Below are 19,739 nucleotides of genomic sequence, written 5' to 3' on the forward strand. Positions count from 1 at the left end.
TTGTCAGATTTTCTTTCATTATGCTTTCATCTGATTTGTTTATATGTATTGAGGTTATGTGATACTAAAATTTAGAAAAGTAGTTTTTAAGCCATTTTGTTTGATCTGATTTTCAGGTTCATGCATGGGAAATTTCAGACCAATTGTTACAGATCCGACAGGATGTAGAATCATGCTATTTTGCTGCACAGACCATGAAAATGAAGATCCAGACCTCATTTTATGAGCTCCCCACAGACTCTCATGCCTCTTTACGGGACTCATTACTAACCCATATCCAGAACTTGAAAGACTTGTCACCTGTCATTGTAACGCAGGTAAATCCTAGGCTTCTCATTAGGGAAATTTGTTAAGACCACTTGGATATCAAGTTAATTTTGATTAACTTCCTTTTGGGAAGGGACATTGCTGGGCCTTGTGAAGTACTGTTAAGTTTATTACGTATTCATTGCTATATTCATATAGGTGGATAGAAAGCAAAAATTTAAATCTTTTGTATTAATCTTAGAGTTCATTTGATTTCAAACTAATTTGAATACTGGAAGTGAGGGAGGTGAATATAGGTTTTCACGGGCAGCCAGGTGCACTACACACACAAACACCCCCTCCGTTAAAATTGCATATGATNTTCTTTCATTATGCTTTCATCTGATTTATTTATATGTATTGAGGTTATGTGATACTAAAATTTAGAAAAGTAGTTTTTAAGCCATTTTGTTTGATCTGATTTTCAGGTTCATGCATGGGAAATTTCAGACCAATTGTTACAGATCCGACAGGATGTAGAATCATGCTATTTTGCTGCACAGACCATGAAAATGAAGATCCAGACCTCATTTTATGAGCTCCCCACAGACTCTCATGCCTCTTTACGGGACTCATTACTAACCCATATCCAGAACTTGAAAGACTTGTCACCTGTCATTGTAACGCAGGTAAATCCTAGGCTTCTCATTAGGGAAATTTGTTAAGACCACTTGGATATCAAGTTAATTTTGATAAACTTCCTTTTGGGAAGGGACATTGCTGGGCCTTGTGAAGTACTGTTAAGTTTATTACGTATTCATTGATATATTCATATAGGTGGATAGAAAGCAAAAATTTAAATCTTTTGTATTAATCTTAGAGTTCATTTGATTTCAAACTAATTTGAATACTGGAAGTGAGGGAGGTGAATATAGGTTTTCACGGGCAGCCAGGTGCACTACACACACAAACACCCCCTTTGTTAAAATTGCATATGATAAAAATGCTGCGCTCTTCTGGGCCAGGGGTCTACTTAGTTATCTTTAAAAAACATCTTCCCTAGACTGATTGGCTAATAAAAGGGTCGTGAACAGAGCAGTGAACTAGAGTATTTGACCTTTCCCCTGCTAGACAAGGAAATAATGTTAGGAAGAGAGACTGGAAGCTTTAGTGAATACACACCCACATGTGTTCTCTCTGCCTGGCACAGAAGTGCCCTTGGAGAGGAAGGAGGCTTTTGCATAAGGCTTCAAGATGAGAAATGGAAAGAGAACGGAAATGGCAGTCCATTGCTTGAGTGAGTCAGTGGGCTAACTTTGTCAGTAGCTTTGGCCTTTTGGCAAAGCGTTATTTATCTGTCCATGAAGTTTTACAGTATTGCCAAATAAAAATAAGTATATATTCTGAGGAAAGTCTGTAGCCGGTTTTTTCTTTTTTGTTGTTTTTTGTTTTTCATTTTCAAAGGTTACCTTTCAAATCCCAGCAATGTGTAGCTAGCCTATAAGAGTTTATATGATACAGATGGTTGGGGGCGGGGGTCACAGGAGATGGGGGTGTGCTAGTCTTGTCATATTGTTTGGAAGAAATTTAGTTTCTTTGTTTTTCAGTGAATATTGGTGGTAACCCTGTTTCTGTTCCCCTGTTCTATTCATTTATTTAATTTCTCTCCTTATTCAGCTGGCTTTAGCAATAGCAGACCTTGCCCTACAGATGCCTTCCTGGAAGGGATGTGTACAAACGTTGGTGGAAAAGTAAGTGACTTTGCATTGACTGTATGCTAGCATTTGGGATTACTATTAACTTATATAGAGAAATTTGTTAGCAGCAGCTAGACATTTGAACTGTTTCCCCAGGCTCTTAACATGGAATTATTTACTATTAACCTTTGTTAGGTAATGGAAAATCATTTAAAATTTAAATACAGAAATATGTCACTTGGAACATGAAAGACCCTCATAGCCCTGACTGCTGTGACTCAGTGGATTCAGTGCTGGCTTGTGAGCGAAAGGTTGCCTGTTTCTTTCCAGTGAGGGCACATGCCTGGGTTGCAAGCTGGGTCCCTATTTGGTGGTGTGCAAGAGGCAACTGATTGATGTATCTCTCACACATTGGTGTTTATCTCCCTCTCTTTCTTCCTCCTTTGCCCTCTCTCTAAAAGTAAATAAATAAAACCTTTTTAAAAAGAAGAAAAAAAACCCTCATAATTTACATACGCACATCACTTAAATTAACTGCAGCAAAGTCTTTCATTGCCTCATCAGTCACTTGCACTGATATATCAGCAGTTCTATAAAAATATTAGAGAATGTTTGAGGTGATACTTCATTGTAAATTGTTATGAATGTATGTTTTTACTGATTGGGGTGTGTTTCGTGTCTGTCAAAGGGAGGATATTATTTTTAAATACTTGGAGCCTGCTACTTTAAATAAAGCATTTCCTTTATGGTCTTGACAAGGTAATCTTTTTTTTTTTTCTTTAAATGAATACTACCGGGTTCCATCTTCTCTGTTTTTTTTTTCTTCTTTAAGGTTCTTTTTTTTTTAAGTTTATTCATTTATTTATTTTTAGAGGGGAAGGGAAAGAGAGAGAGAAAGAAATATTAATGTATGGTTGCTTCTCATGCGTCCCCTGCTGGGGACTGGCCTGCAACCCAGGCATGTGCCCTGGCTGGGAATTGAACCGTGATCGTGTGGCTCGCAGGCCCGCGCTCAATCCACTGAGCTATACCAGCCAGGGCCCTTGACAAGGTAATCTTGTTGCTTGTTTGCATTTTGGCATTTGGTCAGGAAATTATTTTTTAACAAAGTGGTTGTCTTTTATCTCCAACCATAGTATGTCATTGAAGACTTTATATGGATGGTTTATTTATTTTTTTAAATGTATTTTATTTATTATGTTATTACAGTTGTCCCATTTCCCCCCTTCATTCCCTCCACCCTGTACACTCTCTTCCATCCACATTCCCCCCCTTTAGTTCATGTCCATGCGTCATAAGTTCTTTAGCTTTTACATTTCCCATACTATTCTTGCCCTCCCTCTATTTTCTGTCTGCCATCTATGCTACTTATTCTCTGTACCTTCCCCCACCTCCTCCTCCCACTCCCCTGTTGCTGACGCTGCATGTGAATTCCATTTCTGTGGTTCTGTTCCTGTTCTAGTTGTTTCCTTAGTTTGTTTTTATTTTAGGTGTGGTTGTTAGTGATTGTGAGTTTGCTGTCATTTTAATATACATGTTTTTTATCTTCTTTTTCTTGGATAAGTCCTTTTAACATTTCATAAAATATGAGCTTGGTGATGATGAACTCCTTTAACTTGACCTTATCTGAGAAGCACTTTATCCGCCCTTCCATTCTAAATGAAAGCTTTGCTGGATAGAGCAATCTTGGATGTAGGTCTTTGGATTTCATGACTTGGAATACTTCTTTCCAGCCCCTTCTTGCCTGTAAGGTCTCTTTTGAGAAACTAGCTAACAGTCTGATGGGAAGTCCTTTGTAGGTTACTGTCTCCTTATCTCTTGCTGCTTCTAGGATTCTCTCCTTTATTTTAATCTTGGCTATGTAATTATGATGTGCCTTGGTGTGTTCCTTCTTGGGTCTACCTTCTTTGGGACTCTCTGAGCTTCCAGGACTTCCTGGAAGTCTATTTCCTTTGCCAGACTGGGGAAGCTCTCCTTTATTATTTGTTCAAATAAGTTTTCCACTTGTTGCTCTTCCTCGTCCCCTTCTGGTACCCCTATAATTCAGATGTTGGAATGTTTGAAGATGTCCTGGAGGTTCCTAAGCCTCTCCTCATTTTTTTGAATTCTTGTTTCTTCATTCTGTTCTGGCTGAATGTTTCTTTCTTCCTTCTGGTCCACTCCATTGATTTGAGTCCCAGTTTCCTTCCCATCACTGTTGGTTCCCTGTGCATTTCCCTTCATTTCACTTAGTGTAGCCTTCATTTGTTCCTCTAATTTGTGACTAAAATGAACCAGGTCTGTGACCATCCTGATCACCGGTATTTTGAACTATGCATCTGATAGGTTGGCTACCTCTTGGTTGCCTAGAAGTATTGTCTCTGGGGCTTTGAGCTATTTTTCTGCTTGAGCCATAATGTTTTGGTCTGTTTGCACCTATTATGTGTGAAGGGCGCAGCCCTAGGTGTTCACCAGGGTGGGGCAACTCAAGTCTCTGGGTTGTGACTGTATGTGGGGGCGGGGTCTGATAGGGAAAAAAATTGCACTTTGCTCCGCTCTTTTTTGCACCTCAGTCCCTTCCACTGCTTCCCCCAAGCAAACTGGGCCTTTCTGGTGCTGATTTCTGTGTGGGTGGGCTTGTGTGTGTTCTAGGACCCTGTGGGTTTCTCCAACGAACTTTCCTGTGAGGGTGGGAGGCTCTCCCTGCGCCTTAATCCCCCAAAAGTGTTTTCAATTGGTGTTTTGAGGCTTTATATCCCAGCGCTAGGACCCTGGGTTGCGCTATGTCTCTGTCCTCAGTTATTTGCTTGGGAATGTGGGTCTGCTGCCCGGTGAGTCAGCTCCCTTGCGCACAGTGCCCCACTTCTCAATCGATGCCTCGCTGGGTCTGCCCATTGCCACCCCATGCCCAGGATCTGCCAGCCACCGCCTGGGTGCCCAGGGTCTGCCTGGTGCCTCCTTGTGCACCCATTGCTCCCTTGCCCACCCAGTGTCACCACTTTCCGTACCCCTCTCCCTCCGCTCCTCTGCCCAACTCCACTCCGCCTACTGGTCTGGATGAATGTGTGTATTTTAACTCCTTGGTTGTTGGGACTTCCGTACAGTTCAATTTTCTTTCAGTTTTGGTTGTTACTTTGTTTCTGAATTGTTGTTGTCCTTATTTTGGTTGTTTGAGGAGGCACAGTGTGTCTACCTATGCCTCCATGTTGGCCGGAATTCTGGATAGTTTATTTTTTATTTGAAAGTAAGAAGTAAACCTTCCTTTCTCCTTATTCCTATATTTCATTGTAACTACTAATGATTGGCTATATATCCCTCTAGACTTTCCTTTACGCATTTTAAAATAAATAAGGGCATACATATTTTATTTTACTTTTAATCCTTACCTGAGAATATAATGCTCAGATTCATTGATTTTTAGAGAGAGAGGAAAGAAAAGAGAGGTAGTGAGAAAGAAACATCGATTGGTTGCCTCCTCCACACACCCTGATCAGGTATCGAACGTACAACCCTTTGGTGTAGGAGATGATGCTCCAACCAAATGAGCAACTTGGCCAGAGTGTACATACTAGTTTAATATATGTATGCTTATATATGTTTTCATTCACTCATATGTAATATGTTTCATATACTTTTTCTACTTAATAAGTTGTGGTTCTTTTCCTCTAAGACATAGATAGGTATCTCATTATAATGGCAATACATGTTCCATTGTATAATTATCTGTAACCATTTTAATCCTGTTTAATTCTGAAGGACCTTTATGGTTTCCCAATATTTTTGCTATAATAAAAAAGTACTGCAGTGCACATCTTTGTATGTTCCTATGAGATTTTTTGAAGAATAGATTTCTGGAGGTGGAATTGCTGGGTCAAAGATTATACAAGTTAAAATGTTGATTTTTAGCTACCTTTTAGAAATTTATCTTTTTTTTTTAATGGTACGAATGCTGCTTTTGTTGTCATAGGTTATTCTGATGGCTATTGTTAACCTATGTGATTGCATTTTTTCTGATTCTGAGTAGTAACTTATGTCTCTTCTTTTCTAGATACAGCAATGATGTAACTTCTCTGCCTTTTCTGTTGGAGATCCTTACAGTGTTGCCTGAAGAAGTACATAGTCGTTCCTTACGAATTGGAGCTAACCGGCGCACAGAAATTATAGAAGATTTGGCCTTCTACTCTAGTACAGTGGTATCTCTGTTGGTGAGTGGGTTTCAAGTACTAGCTGCCTAAGAGCAGAAACCGTGGTGGTCATTTTGGAACTCAGTTTCATAATTGTGAAGTAGCTTTCTGTGCAAAATTTCTTTGCCTTGCTAATTTCACTGTAGCTTGCAAATAGTATTTTATTAGTTGTATAATTCATTCTACTACATATTGGCAGTCTTCTGAGTTTTGGTGAGAAAGTCAAGATGTCTTCATTCTTTTTTAATTTTATGTTTTCAAAATAAGGGTTTGTTTTAAAGCCATCTCAAATGTTACTTTTTCCCCCTCAGGCTTTCTCTTTATGAAGTATTATGGACTTAAGGATTTTTTTCTTTTTTTTTCTGATATATTTTATTGATTATGCTATTATAGTTGTCATAATTTTTTCCCTTTGACCGGCTCTGCCCGGCATCCCACCTTCCCTCCAGCAGTCCTCCCTCTTAGTTTATGTCCATGGGTTGTGCATGTAAGTTCTGTGGCTTCTTCCTTTCCTATTCTGTTCCTCCACATTTCCCTATTTTATACCTACTAATTATGCTTCTTAATCCCTGCACTTTCCCCCCCGATTCTCCCACTTCCCCCTCCCAGCAAATGACTCTCCAAATGATCTCCATTTATATGGTTCTGTTCCTGTTTTGCTTGTTTGCTTAGTTTAGTTTTTTAGATTCAGTTGTTGATAGTGGTGAATTTGTTGCCATTTTAATGTTCATAGTTTTGATCTTATTTTCCTTAAGTAAATCCCTATAACATTTCATGTAGTAATGGCTTGGTGCTCATGAATTCCTTTAGCTTTACCTTGTCTGGGAAGCTCTTTATCTGCCCTTCATTGTACATGATGGTTTTGCTGGATAGAGTAATTCAGGTTGTAGGTCCTTTCTTTTCATTACTTTGAATACCTCTTGCCAGTCCCTTCTGGCCTACAAAGTTTCTTTTGAAAAATCAGCTGACAGTCTCATGGGAACTCCTTTGTAGGTAATTATCTGCTTTCCTCTTGCTGCTTTTAAGATTCTTTCTTTATCTTTAAACTTTAGCATTTAAATTATGATGTGTCTTGGTGTGGTCCTCTTTGGGTCCAACTTGTTTGGGACTCTGTGCTTCCTGGACTTGTATGTGTATTTCCTTTGCCAGATTAAGGAAGTTTTCTTTTATTATTTTCTCAAATAAGTTTTCGATTTCTTGCTCTTTCTCTTCTCCCTCTGTCATCTCTATAATTTAGGTATTGGTATATTTGGAGATGTCCCGAGGGCACCTTACGCTATTCCATTGTTTTTTTAATTCTTTTTTCTCCTTACATTTCAGATTAAATGTTTATTTCTTCCTTGTGTTCCAAAGAGTTGATTTGAATCCCAGCTTCATCTCCTCCTCTATTGTTTCGCTGCAAGTTTTTCATTTCAACCAGTGTAATTTTTATATCTGATTGGATCATTTTTATGCTATTGAAGTACCCACTGAGCTCCTTGAGCATCCTAATAACTAGTGTTTTAAACTCTGCATTTGATCGGTTGTTTACCTTCATTTTGTTTAGTATTTTTTCTGGGGTTCTGTTCTGTTCTTTCATTTGAGCGATATTTCTGTGTCTCCTTATTTTGGCAGCTTCCCTGAGTTTGTTTCTGTGTATTAGGTGGAGTTGCTTTGACTCCCTGTCTTAGTAGTATGGCCTGTTGTAGAAAAGACACCTGTAAATTGCATGGGGCGGAGCCTTGGGTACTTGGCAGGGTGGGGCAGCCCGCTTCACCACTTTGTGGCTCTGTGTGAGGGGAAGGCTTGAAGAGGGAACAGTGCCACTGCCTGGCTTCTGGAGGTTTGCCCAGCACTCGCCCTGTGCGACTGGAGCCCTTCCAGCTGTTGTCCTGGTACTGAATCCCAGAGGGGGTGGGTCTGCATGTGTTTTAAGTCCATGTGGGCCCTTTAAGCTGAGTCTCCTGAAAATATGGCAGTTTCTTTTGCCGCCCCAACCCCCACTGGTTTTTATAGCCAGAAGTTATGGGGATTTATCTTCCTGGTGCTGGAATCCTGGGTGTGTGGTCTGGCCTGGGGTTGGGATTGCTTCCTCCCAGGGTATTCCTCCCAATTTTTATCCACCACACATGAAAGTGGGACTACCCCTTCTGCTGCCGCTGCCTCCCTGCAGCACACCGTATCTCTGGGCCATACCGTGTCTCTGCCCCTACTGCCCATCTGGATGACTTTGACTTGTTTAAATCCTTGGCTGTTGGGACTTCCATACAGCTCGGGAAGTCCCAATTTTCTGACAGTTCTAGGTGTTATTTGTTTTGAGGTCTAGTTGTAATTCTTTCTGTGGTTATGTGAGGAGGCAAAGCACATTTACCTATGCCTCTGTCTTGACCAGAGGCCTTGACTCACGGATTTTCGTTGATTTAGGATCTCCACTGAAATCATTCTTCTGATGCTTAAAATGTCATAACTTTGGCCACTGAAGAACTTTTTTGCTTGCTAATACAAAAAGATGACATACTGCACTGATTGGTATGGCTCATTGGATTGGATATCATCCTACAGACTGAAAGGCTGCTGTTTGATTCCCTGTCAAGGCACATACCTGGGTTTTGGGCCAGGTACCCTGTTGGGGGTGTGTGAGCAGCAACCAATCAATGTTTCTCTTTCTCTTTCCTTCCCCTCCCTATAAAAATAAATAAATTTTAAAAAAAAGATAACCTACTTCTCTTGCTACCTCCTTTTATCAAGCTGGAGTCTTTGGTTCCATTTAAAGTCAATCTGAGTCCAATCAGTAGAAAGAAACTACACAGTGATAGGTGCGAATGTTTAATGTAAAGCATGATTAATTCTAACAGGAGGTTGCAATAGTGAGGGATTGTCTAGTAAGAAATAAAGAGAGCTCTAAAAACTATAAACAGAAACAATAAAACAAAGAGAAAAAAATATGGGGCAGTCATTAACCCCAAGGCTGAGATAGAGTTTCCAAGGAATGGAGAGGACATAGCCCTGGTGGAGAAGCCGTTGTGCTGCATGCTGCTGAAAATCTGTCCTCTTAAACTTGGTGGAGATCTGCTTTCCAGGAAGCCCAGAAAAGCTGTTCAGGGGAGGTGCCTCGGTAGAGGCACTCCGCCACAACAGCACTTGGGCGTGGGAACCAGGGGAGGCTGCTGGCTGCTGTCCTCTGGGGACTGGAGAAGCTGAGCGCACTCAACCTGGTGATGGAGAAGTTGTGTAGTGGGTCCTTCAATAATGTTGTTTTATTCGACGACATTTTCCTCTAAAACTGGTGAGATGCCCTAGGAACTTAACTCTTGCTTATATCAATTAGTCAGTGGTGAAATTTTTTTGTCATACATTGTTCTATAGTTCCAAGAACCCATCAACAGCATTAAATGAGGATTTTACTGTATATTCCTTAGGAGCCAGAAACATTTCGCTAGAAAACTGTTGGTAGGGGATGGGGAGAGAGAGACTGAGGAAAACTGCTGGCCAGTGCACCGCAAGAGCGCCGCACCAGAGAAGCCAGGAGTCTGGGGAGGAGAGGCACGCTCTGCAGAAGGCTGCCAAGTGAGCACGCTGGATCCAGGAAGCGGGACGGACCCCTTTCCTTTGGCAGTTTCTCGCCAATGTCCTTTTGAAAAAAAGTTACTGCTAGTTGGCACAGAAAAAAAATATTGAAAGAGCCTAGATCCATTGTTACAGAGTAGTCTAAGATTAAATTTGGTGCTGAGTAGCACTAAATCTGGAACCAGCCATGGCCTTCTCATTTGACAGGCAGCTTCCATATGCACTCTTCTTCATACGTTTAAACTCCTATGCAGTGGTGTAACAAACAAGTAGAAAATAGGCAAGTTCTGCCCAGTAGGGGGGTTTGTCTTCAACAACACTCCTTCACTGAGGTGCTTGAGTGGGACTGCATTGCTGTAGTTGTCCACCTGCAGGTGGTCCAAGCATACTGTGCAGACCCATCTAATCCATGCTTGAGTTTTCTGCTTCAGTTACCTAGCTGTACGGAACACCCCAGGGGGGCGTAGACATGGATCGAGGCGGGTAAATCAGTGTAAGAAGAACTGGTGTTGAGAGAATGTGAGCCACCTGCTCATATAGCTTGTATCTTGCAGACCTTTCTTTCTTTCTTTTTTTTATCCCCACCTTAGGGTACGGTCACTGATTTTAGTAAGAGGGGAAGAGCAGGCGAGAGAGATGGAGAGAAACATAGATGTGGGAGAGAAACACTGATTGGTTGCCTTCTTAATCTAGGCATGTGTCCTGACTGGAAATCGAATCCACTACCTTTTGGTTTACAGGATGATGCTCCAGCTAACTGAGCCACACTGGCCAGGGCTACCTTCCAGATGTTTCTGAACTTAGTTCCTTATAAATTGTATTCATTTGATGACAGATGGCTTCTACTCAGGCCCAACCTAATGGCTAAGTAGTTCTGACAGACTGCTGTGTGATGGGAAGTTCAGACCACGTGATCACTTGATGTCCCATCATTAGATGTTCAGTCTCTACCTGGGCTGAGTAGCAAAGCCAGAAACTGCTCCCAAAAGAAAAATAGTTACCTGCAGAAGAGGGCATAAATTTGCTCCAGAATCCTAGATATTTACACTATGGTTTTCCAATTGGCGTTTCCCAGAGGCTCCATATACTCAGTGAAACCTAGAATCTCTAGGAAGTTACACTCACAGGAATGATTTCAGTTTAGTCTGGTCCCATCCTCCCTTGGTTTAACACACTTAGAAAATCTCCCACATATGTTCCCCAGGTTTCTTCAGATATGTATTAGCAAGTTTGATAGTTCTTTTGGTATGTAAATTATTTCCTCCTGTGTGTACCTGTCCCCTTGGAACATGCTGAGTTGTGACTCTAGTTTTGGATGGCAGTGGGGCTGTTGTGGTAGGTCCTAAAGAGAATGGGCCTCCCCTTACAGTGTATATATTGTTACAGGGCTTTCATGCTGAGGAAGGCTAGTCTCCTCAGACACTGGAAGGCAGGTTTCTTCCCCTGGTAAGGGAGAGTCAGAGTGACCTGGGCTTGAAGATGGTCAGTTTCATTAGGATCCAACCAGATGTCTACTTGCCACACTTCAGAATCCCACTCTTTTAACAGTTCCTAACTTTCATGTGAGAAACTTAGTGGGATTATAAATTTAACTGTTGTTTATAATCAGCAAGTCACACAATTAAATTTTGTGTATGAGTTTCAGCCCTACAACTACCCCAAAATAAAGAGTTTCATTTATAGCTGTTACAGAAGCTCTCTGGTTCTCAGACTGGGACTTGAGCTGAAGGTCAGTGAACTTAAGCTTGTCATTTTCTTTTTGTAAGTGCTTAAGTGAAGTCAGAAGAATCCAGTCAACACCGCTCTCCTTAAGGCCATCATCACTGCCACAGTGGTCAAGTGTAACAGCCACTTGGGCTCTCAAGCATGTGCCTGACTTAGCACTTCCTCCTAATTGGCACAGGCTTGATTTGGTGTGATGGAATCTGAAAAATATATCCCTATGGTATCTAATAAGAAGGTCTGTAATTCTGTCATGTAGCTTGTCATGTTACAGAACCAGACGATAAAAGTAGTACATAATTGCTAAGAAAAATAGTTGTTCGGCTATAGTATGAGGGTACCAGAATCCTCTTAAAACCTTTTCATTCAGTTTCCCCCATATTCTCTTTAATGGTCCTATTCCATCCCACTTTCTTATTAGTATTTTATTTTTCCAATCTATTCAAATGGATCCATTCTTCTTTTCTAGTATTTTTCTAATTTTTCAATTGCAGTTGATATACAAAATTATATTAGTTTCAGGTATATGACCCTGTAATTAGAAATTTATATAACTTACGAAGTGATCACCATGATAAATCTAATACCCATCAGACATACAATATTATTGACTATATTACCTATGCTGTACTTTACATCCCATGACTGTTCTGTAACTAACAATCTGTACTTAATCCTTTTCCTTTTTCACTTGTCTCCCAACCCCTCTCCCATCTGGCAGCCTTCAAAATATTCTCTGTATCTATGAGTCTGTTTCTGGTCTGCTTGTTTACTTTGTTTTTTAGATTCCACATATATGTGAAATCAAAAGGCATTTATCTTTCTCTACCTGACTTATTTCACTCAGTGCAGTACCCTTTAGAGCTACCCATGTTTTGTCAATGGCAAGATTCCATGCATTTATTTATTTAAATACTATTTTAAAGCCATTTTATTTATTTTTTTATTTACTCTTTATTGTATTATTTTTTTCTATTACCATTTAGTCCTCTTATTCCCCCTTCATTTTTTTCTCCATGGCTGAATCATGTCGTATTTCATATATGCACCATTTCTTATTTATTCACGTATCTATTACTGATGGACACTTAGGTTACTTCCATATCTTGGCTATTGTAAATAATGCTACAGTGAACATATGGATATACATACATATTTTTTTCAAGATTTCTTAAAAGATTTAATTTATTGTTAGAGAGAGAGGAAGGGATGGGAAGGGAAGGGAGAGAAACATTACTGTGTGGTTGCCTCTTGTGTCATCTACTAGGGACCTAGCCTGGAACCCAGGCATGTGGCCTGACTGGGAATGAAACCTGCGACCCTTTAGTTTGCAGGTCAGCACTCAATCCATTGAGCCACACCAGCCAGGGCTGCATATGTGATGTAATGTTTTGGGTTTCTTCAGATAAATACCTAGAAGTGGAATTACTGTGTCCTTCATTGTCTCTTGTTAAGCCTTTGTTTTAAAGTCTGATTTGTCTGGTGTAAGTATTACTACCCAGTTTTTTTTTTCCTGTTTCCATTTTCATGAAATATCTTTCTCTATCCTTTTGCTTTCAGTCTGTATGTGTTTTTCAATCTAAAGCATAGAAAATGTAAGGGTCTTTTTAAAAGAGATTTTATTTATTTTTTTTAGAGAGAAGGGAAGGGAGGGAGAAAGAGAGGGAGAGAAACAACAATATGTTATTGCCTCTTGTGTGGCCCCCACTGGGGACCTGGCCTGCAACCCAGGTATGTTCCCTGACTGGGAATTGAACTGGTAACCCTTTGGTTTGCAGGCTGGCTACTCAATCCACTGAGCTACACCAGCCAGGGCAGATTGTTTATTATTTTTAAACTGGTAGTTATCCTTCTTTTGGTTGTGCAAGGAAACAAAATGTTTCAGCCTAAGCCTTCATCTTGGCTAGAATTTATTCTATGGTTGATCCTTTTTTAAAATTTTTTAAAATGTTTTTAATTTTTTTATTTTTAATATATATATATTTTATTGATTATACCATTACAGTTGTTCTATTCCCCCCTTCATTCCCCTCCACCCAGCACACCCCCTCCCCCACCCTTCCCCCCTTAGTTTATAACCACGTGTCTCAAGTTCTTTAGATGCTATATTTCCTCTACTATTCTTGCCCTCCCCCTATCTATTTTCTACCTACTGTCTATACTATTTTCTTTACCTTCCCCCCTTCTCCTCCTCCCACTCCCTGTTGCTAACCCTCCATGTGTTCTTCATTTCTATGGTTCCACTCCTGATCTAGCTGTCCTCCTGGTTTGCTTTTGTTTTAGGTGTGGTTGTTAATAACTGTGAGTTTGCTGTCCTTTCACTGTTAGTGTTTTTCATCTTCTTTTTCTTAGATAAGTCCCTTTAGCATTTCATATAATAAGGGCTTAGTGATGATGAACTCCTTGAACTTGACCTTATCTGAGAAGCACTTTATCTGTCCTTCCATTCTAAATGAAAGTTTTGCTGGATAAAGCAGTCTTGGCTGTAGGCCTTTGGATTTCATGACCTGGAATACTTCTTTCCAGCCCCTTCTTGCCTGTAAGGTCTCTTTTGAGAAATCAGCTGACAGTCTGATGGGAACTCCTTTGTAGGTGACTGTCCCCTTATCTCTTGCTGCTTCTAGGATTCTCTCCTTCATTTTAATCCTGGGCAGTGTAATTATGATGTGCCTTGGTGTGTTCCTTCTTGGGTCCACCTTCTTTGGCACTCTCTGAGCTTCCTGGATTTCCTGGAAGTCTATGTCCTTTGCCAGACTGGGGAAGTTCTCCTTTATTATTTGTTCAAATAAGTTTTCCACTCGTGGCTGTTTCTTTCCCCCTTCTGGTACCCCTATAATCTGGATGTTGGAACGTTTAAAGATGTCCTGGAGGTTCCTAAGCCTCTCCTCATTTTTTTGAATTCGCATTTCTTCATTCTTTTCTGGTTGGATGTTTCGTTCTTCCTTCTGGTCCATTCCATTGATTTGAGTCCCAGTTTCCTTTCCATTGCTATTGGTTTCCTGTGCATTTCCCTTCATTTCACTTAGTTTAGCCTTGATATGTTCCTCTAATTTGTGACTATAATCAACCAGTTCTGTGAGCATCCTGATCACCAGTGTTTTGAACTCTGCATTTGAGAGGCTGGCTATTTCTTGGTCGCTTAGAGTTATCAGCTCTGGGGCTTTGAGTTTTTCTTGAGCCATATTTTGGACTGTTTGTGCCTGTTACATATGAGGAGCAGAGCCCTAGGTGTTCACCAGAGCAGAACAACTCAGTTGCTGGGTTGTGACTCTGTATGTGGGGGCGGGGTCAAAGAGGAGCAATGGCGGTCTCGTCTGCCGCTTCTGCCGCAGCTGCCACCATCACCGGGGCCGCGCATTCCGTCCCACTGCACTTGAATATGCGACAGCAGTCAGCCCTCCGCCACTGAGTTCACCCCATGGGGCCTGCGTGGTCCGTCTCACTGTGCGCGAATGTGTGACCTTGGTCAGTCTGCCCCGCACTCCGACTGGTTCCGGGCTGCCTGCGCACCTAGCGCCTAGGTCGGGGGATCTGTCCTGCCCGACTCAGCTCCGCTGCTGGCTCCGCCCCTCTTACTGTCCCCGTTGAATGGTTAGATGTAGTCGGACTTCTGTATAATTCAGTTTTCTGTCCTTTGGCTGTGTCTTTGTTCTCCAAACCTTTGTTGTATTCAAACTTGGTTGTGGGAGAAGGCACAGTGTTTCCACCTATGCCTCCATCTTGGCGGAAGTCTATATGGTTGATTCTTAAATATGCCCTGGCCTGGAATCAACTTTGCAACCTTGGTATAACAGAATGACACTCTAACCAACTGAAGTACCTGGCCAGGGTTGTCCTTTGATTCTAAATGAGAGTTGTGCTGCATAGAGTAATCTTGGTGGTTTATCCTCCAAGATTACTTTTCATCCCTTTGAATATTTTGTGCCAATCCCTTCTGACCTGCAACATTTCTATTGAGAAATCAGGTGACAGTCTTATGGGAGCTCCACTGTAGGTAATTAACTGCTTTTTCTCTTGCTGCTTTTAAGATTCTCACTTTATCTTTAACCTTTGGCATTTTAATTATGTGTCTTGGTGTGAGCCTCTTTGGGGTTCATCTTGTTGGGACTCTGTGCTTCCTGGCTTGTATGTCTATTTTCTTCACCAGGTTAGGGAAGTTTTTTGTCATCATTTTTTATTGCACTTCAATTCAGTACAGTTCAAATAGGTTTTTGATTCTTTGTTCTCTTCTCCTTCTAGCACTCCCATGATGCAAATGTTGGTACCCTTTAAGCTGTCACAGTGGCTCCTCAAACTGTCTTCATATTTTTTAATTCTTTTTTTCTTTTTGCTCTTCTGATTGGGTATTTTCTGCTTCATTATTTCTGAAACACTGATTTGATCCTTTGTTTCACCTACTCTACTGGTGCTACCCTGTTATGTATTCTTCATTTCTGACTTTTTAAAAATATTTTTATCTCCATTTTCATGTTTCTTAATCATTGCCTATAAAAGTTATTTTTAAACACTTTTTTAGGTTATTAAATTGTTTATTATATTGCATTTATGAAGAAAAGAGACAACGCATCCAGTAGATAGACCAAAAATGTATTCAGGGTTTTATTTTTAACTGTCAGCAAAAAGAAATTCCTTAGTGGTCATGGCAGTTTGATGACATTGTGATTAAGTTTAATAAAGGCACGTGGGGCCCTTGAATGACCAGATTCTATAGCTGCCTCTTTCTATGTGTTCTGAATCGTCAGGCTCCTTAAATGATAGGGAGAGCTCTTATTTCATGAGAAACAGTTCCAAAGTAAAGTTGTTTCTCCTGCTGAAAAGTTCTTTTCATGTCATTTATTAAAATGGGGCATTCTATTTGTTTTGGTTACTTCCCCTTAATATCATCATGAGAATTCCTGTAATTCCACAGTCGTGATTTAAACACTTTTTATTTAGAGAAAGTTACATTACACTTTTGTTTGGAAAAATATACTTCACAAAACCAAGTTTGCCGAGAGAAGCAATGGTGAATTTTAGTCTAACTTTTGTTTATCTCTTTTGTAAACTGTCACTTTCCGTGGGGTGGCGTATTTGCTTGAGTGTTCAAGTGCTGAAGCTAAAACATCAGCTTTTCATGTGGGAATATTCAGGAGTACGACTAGCTTATTTTTATTCTATAAAATAACCATAGGTAAGTATTGCTTTAAAGACTGATAAGACCAAATTAATGCAGAAGTGGGCTCTAAGAAACATAGCTGTTTCCAAAATATGTCTGTCTTTGGCAAGTGTATAACCTCTTTGTATCTCAGTTTCCCAACTAAGAAAGCAAAGATAATAGTAGTACCTACATACAGAGTTTTAGCGGGGATCAAAGGAATTAAAGAGTTTTGAGAACCAAGTCTTATACTTACAAAGAACTTCTGTTAGTTGTTACTACTTCTTTTAAAATTTTTTTATTGTTGCTCAAGTATAGTTGTCTCCATTTTCACCCCACCACAGCTTCCTGCCCCACCCATCCCCAGCTGTTACTGTTTTCATTATTACATCTGTGATAGTGAAAATTGTAATAATGGTTTAAATACAAAGATTGACATTACTATTTTTCCTTTTTTTTCAGATGACCTGTGTAGAAAAAGTAGGAACAGATGAGAAAATGCTTATGAAGGTCTTTCGCTGTTTGGGAAGTTGGTTTAACTTAGGTGTTCTGGATAGTAACTTCATGGCTAACAATAAGTTATTAGCACTCCTTTTTGAGGTTTTGGTAAGTAGTGGCTTCATTACAAAAGTATTTCTCTCACATAGTCCCAGGAACTAACCTTCAGTGACAAAGCAGTGTTTTCATATTTCTATGTGTATAGTTGGAAAGCAGCAGTGTCCCTTTGTTGCCAGGTGCCTGAGTAAGTATCAGTTTCAGTATTCAGACTGGAATGTAGTTAGGGTTAATGGGAAAGCAATCGTATGTGTGCACGATCAGTTACTTACATATTAAAATTCAAGTAACAAAACACCGTTGGTCTCTTTTTCCTTATTTTAAAAATATCAAGTTGTGTTTCTAATAATGTTCATTTTTATCTAATAAATAAAAATTAAAGAAATAATGTTCTTTAAAAATAACATTATTTATATGTTTTACAAAGATTTGATTTATTTACTTTTACTATGCTTCTGGATTGGATTAACTGGTTTTTGAGCCTCCTGAAATACCTTCCTCAGAAGGATATGTGGAAAGTAAACTCTTTTTTGCATGCCTGAGAAATATTTTTAGTTTGTTTTCATTCTTACTTTGGTTTGGCTAGGCAGAGAGTTCAGTATTCTTTTTTTTTTTTTTAAAGATTTTATTTATCTTTAGAGGGGAAGGGAAGGAGAGAGGGAGAGAAATATCAGTGTATGGTTGCCTCGTGCACATCCCCTGCTGGGAACTGGCCTGCAACCCAGGCATGTGCCCTGACTGGGAATCGAACCGCGATACTCTGGTTCGCAGGCCTGCGCTCAAGAGTTCAGTATTCTTTCCCTTCGAAATTCTCAGTGCCTCTTATATACTGGCAGACATTATTGTTAGTGAGAAGCTGGATAACTGTCTGATTTTTGTTACTTTCTGAGTTACCTTCTCTCCTCTGCAGAAGCTTTGAGAAGCTCTTCACTTTGATATTCGAAAATGACACATTGATGTGTTATGTATGGGTCCTTGATACTCGCTGGACCCTTTCATTTTAGATAGCACTATAATGCCAGGAAAAGGGTGGAAAAATATCCAGAGACTAAAATAGGACAGGGTGCCCTGGCCAGGTACCTCAGTAGGTTGGAACATCATCCCGATAATCCAAGGCTGTGGGTTTGATCCCCAGATAGGGCACATACAAGAAGCAACCAATGAATGCATGAGTGAGTGGGACAACAAATTGAAATTTCTCTCAGTGTCTCTCTCTTCCTTTCTCTGTCTAAAAATCAACTTTAAAACTTTTTTTAAGGCAGGGAACACACATGACATTCCATTTGGAGAGACTGATATGAAAAGACATGGATTTTAGAAGTCATGATCATGATTGGGGTACAGAAAGGCTGATTTGCTTGGCAATAGGAAAATAGAAATAGCACTGGGAGGATTGGCAGATACTCTCGTCAAAGGTCATGTCTGTCAGGCTTTAGGCATTTACTTACATGATCAGAAACAGGCTATAATTGTTTATGTTTTACTTGGATTTCAGTTTAATGATCATACTTCTTCCCTATTCCTGCTATTTCTTAGCAACAAGATAAGACCTCATCCAACCTACATGAAGCTGCTTCAGACTGTGTGTGCTCAGCTCTCTATGCCATTGAGAATGTGGAGACGAACTTGTCATTAGCCATGCAGCTGTTTCAAGGAGTCCTGACGTTGGAGACTGCCTATCATATGGCTGTGGCGCGTGAAGATTTAGACAAGTGAGTATTTAAGGCAGTAGCCATGGGTTCACGTGCAGTCTAGCATTTTTTAGCCACTTTTCATTATTTATCTGTTCTTTGTTATCCTTCGTGACTGTGTAAATATCTACACTGCATCCTGCAACCCTGCTTTCTCATCTGAACCTAGAATGGCAAATTGCATACAGGGAAAAAGGTTGTGATCATGGAAAGTAGTGATTTTTATACACTTACAAGGGGGTAAAGCTCTAAGACTTAGGGATGAATTTGAAGTATTAAGTGGATTTGATGGGCATTTTATTCACATGTTTAGTAATTGAGGATTCCAAGTGGCTTATGAGTCATTTGCTTATATGTATGAAAGGATATGATGTAAGGAATGGTGGATGTCACGGAAATAGGAGTACGACGCAGCAAATAATCACTGTGTGTCCCTTGGCTGAGGATTTTTTTCTTTGATTAACTGTTGGTGAGTGTATACGTGTAATACCAAGGTGTCTGATTTGGTGCTCTCCTTCCTCTTTCATCTGCAGAGTTCTGAATTACTGCCGTATTTTCACTGAACTATGTGAAACTTTTCTTGAAAAAATTGTTTGTACTCCAGGCCAAGGTCTTGGGGACCTACGAACTCTGGAACTGCTCCTTATCTGTGCAGGACACCCTCAGTATGAGGTAGTATTTATACTATGCTAAAGCCTTTATTCAAGTTTTATGTTGCCTCCTGTCTATATTCCATTGTATCCTGTCCAGCTGTACATTTGTGGGAAATTATAGCCTTATTTTTTCTTGACGTGGGGGTTGCCTCTGTATTGCATTTTTAAAAAATCATTTTATTTCTCTTTGAACCCTTTTCTATTTTCTGTCTGGTTAGCTGGGCTGACTGGTATATGCCTCTCAGGGAGCCAGTTAGGAAGCCACCTGTCTTTCTGCTGAGCCCCTCTCTGTCTCCAGTTATTCCTAGAGCTTTACAGCTAAAAACACACAC

The 19,739-nt window shown here is 40.2% G+C and overlaps 1 protein-coding gene across 4 annotated transcripts in view; it reads left to right on the top strand.

The window, feature by feature from the left end:
* TNPO3 (transportin 3) overlaps positions 1–19,739 on the top strand; it is a 98,388-nt gene that overhangs the window by 31,575 nt on the left and 47,074 nt on the right. For 3 of the 4 annotated variants that reach the window (XM_037049230.1, XM_037049232.1, XM_037049233.1), the window contains 6 exons: positions 117–317; positions 1,924–1,997; positions 5,971–6,127; positions 16,971–17,114; positions 18,600–18,775; positions 19,288–19,426. In XM_037049230.1, coding sequence (XP_036905125.1) covers positions 117–317; positions 1,924–1,997; positions 5,971–6,127; positions 16,971–17,114; positions 18,600–18,775; positions 19,288–19,426 — 891 coding nt within the window. Of the gene's footprint in view, positions 1–116; positions 318–728; positions 936–1,923; positions 1,998–5,970; positions 6,128–16,970; positions 17,115–18,599; positions 18,776–19,287; positions 19,427–19,739 lie in introns of those variants that run through there. The other variant, XM_037049231.1, reaches the window with a different exon arrangement.

The sequence above is a fragment of the Sturnira hondurensis genome, unplaced genomic scaffold (genome assembly GCF_014824575.4).
Source record: "Sturnira hondurensis isolate 20B ecotype Veracruz unplaced genomic scaffold, ASM1482457v3 Scaffold0006437, whole genome shotgun sequence".
NCBI lineage: Eukaryota > Metazoa > Chordata > Mammalia > Chiroptera > Phyllostomidae > Sturnira > Sturnira hondurensis.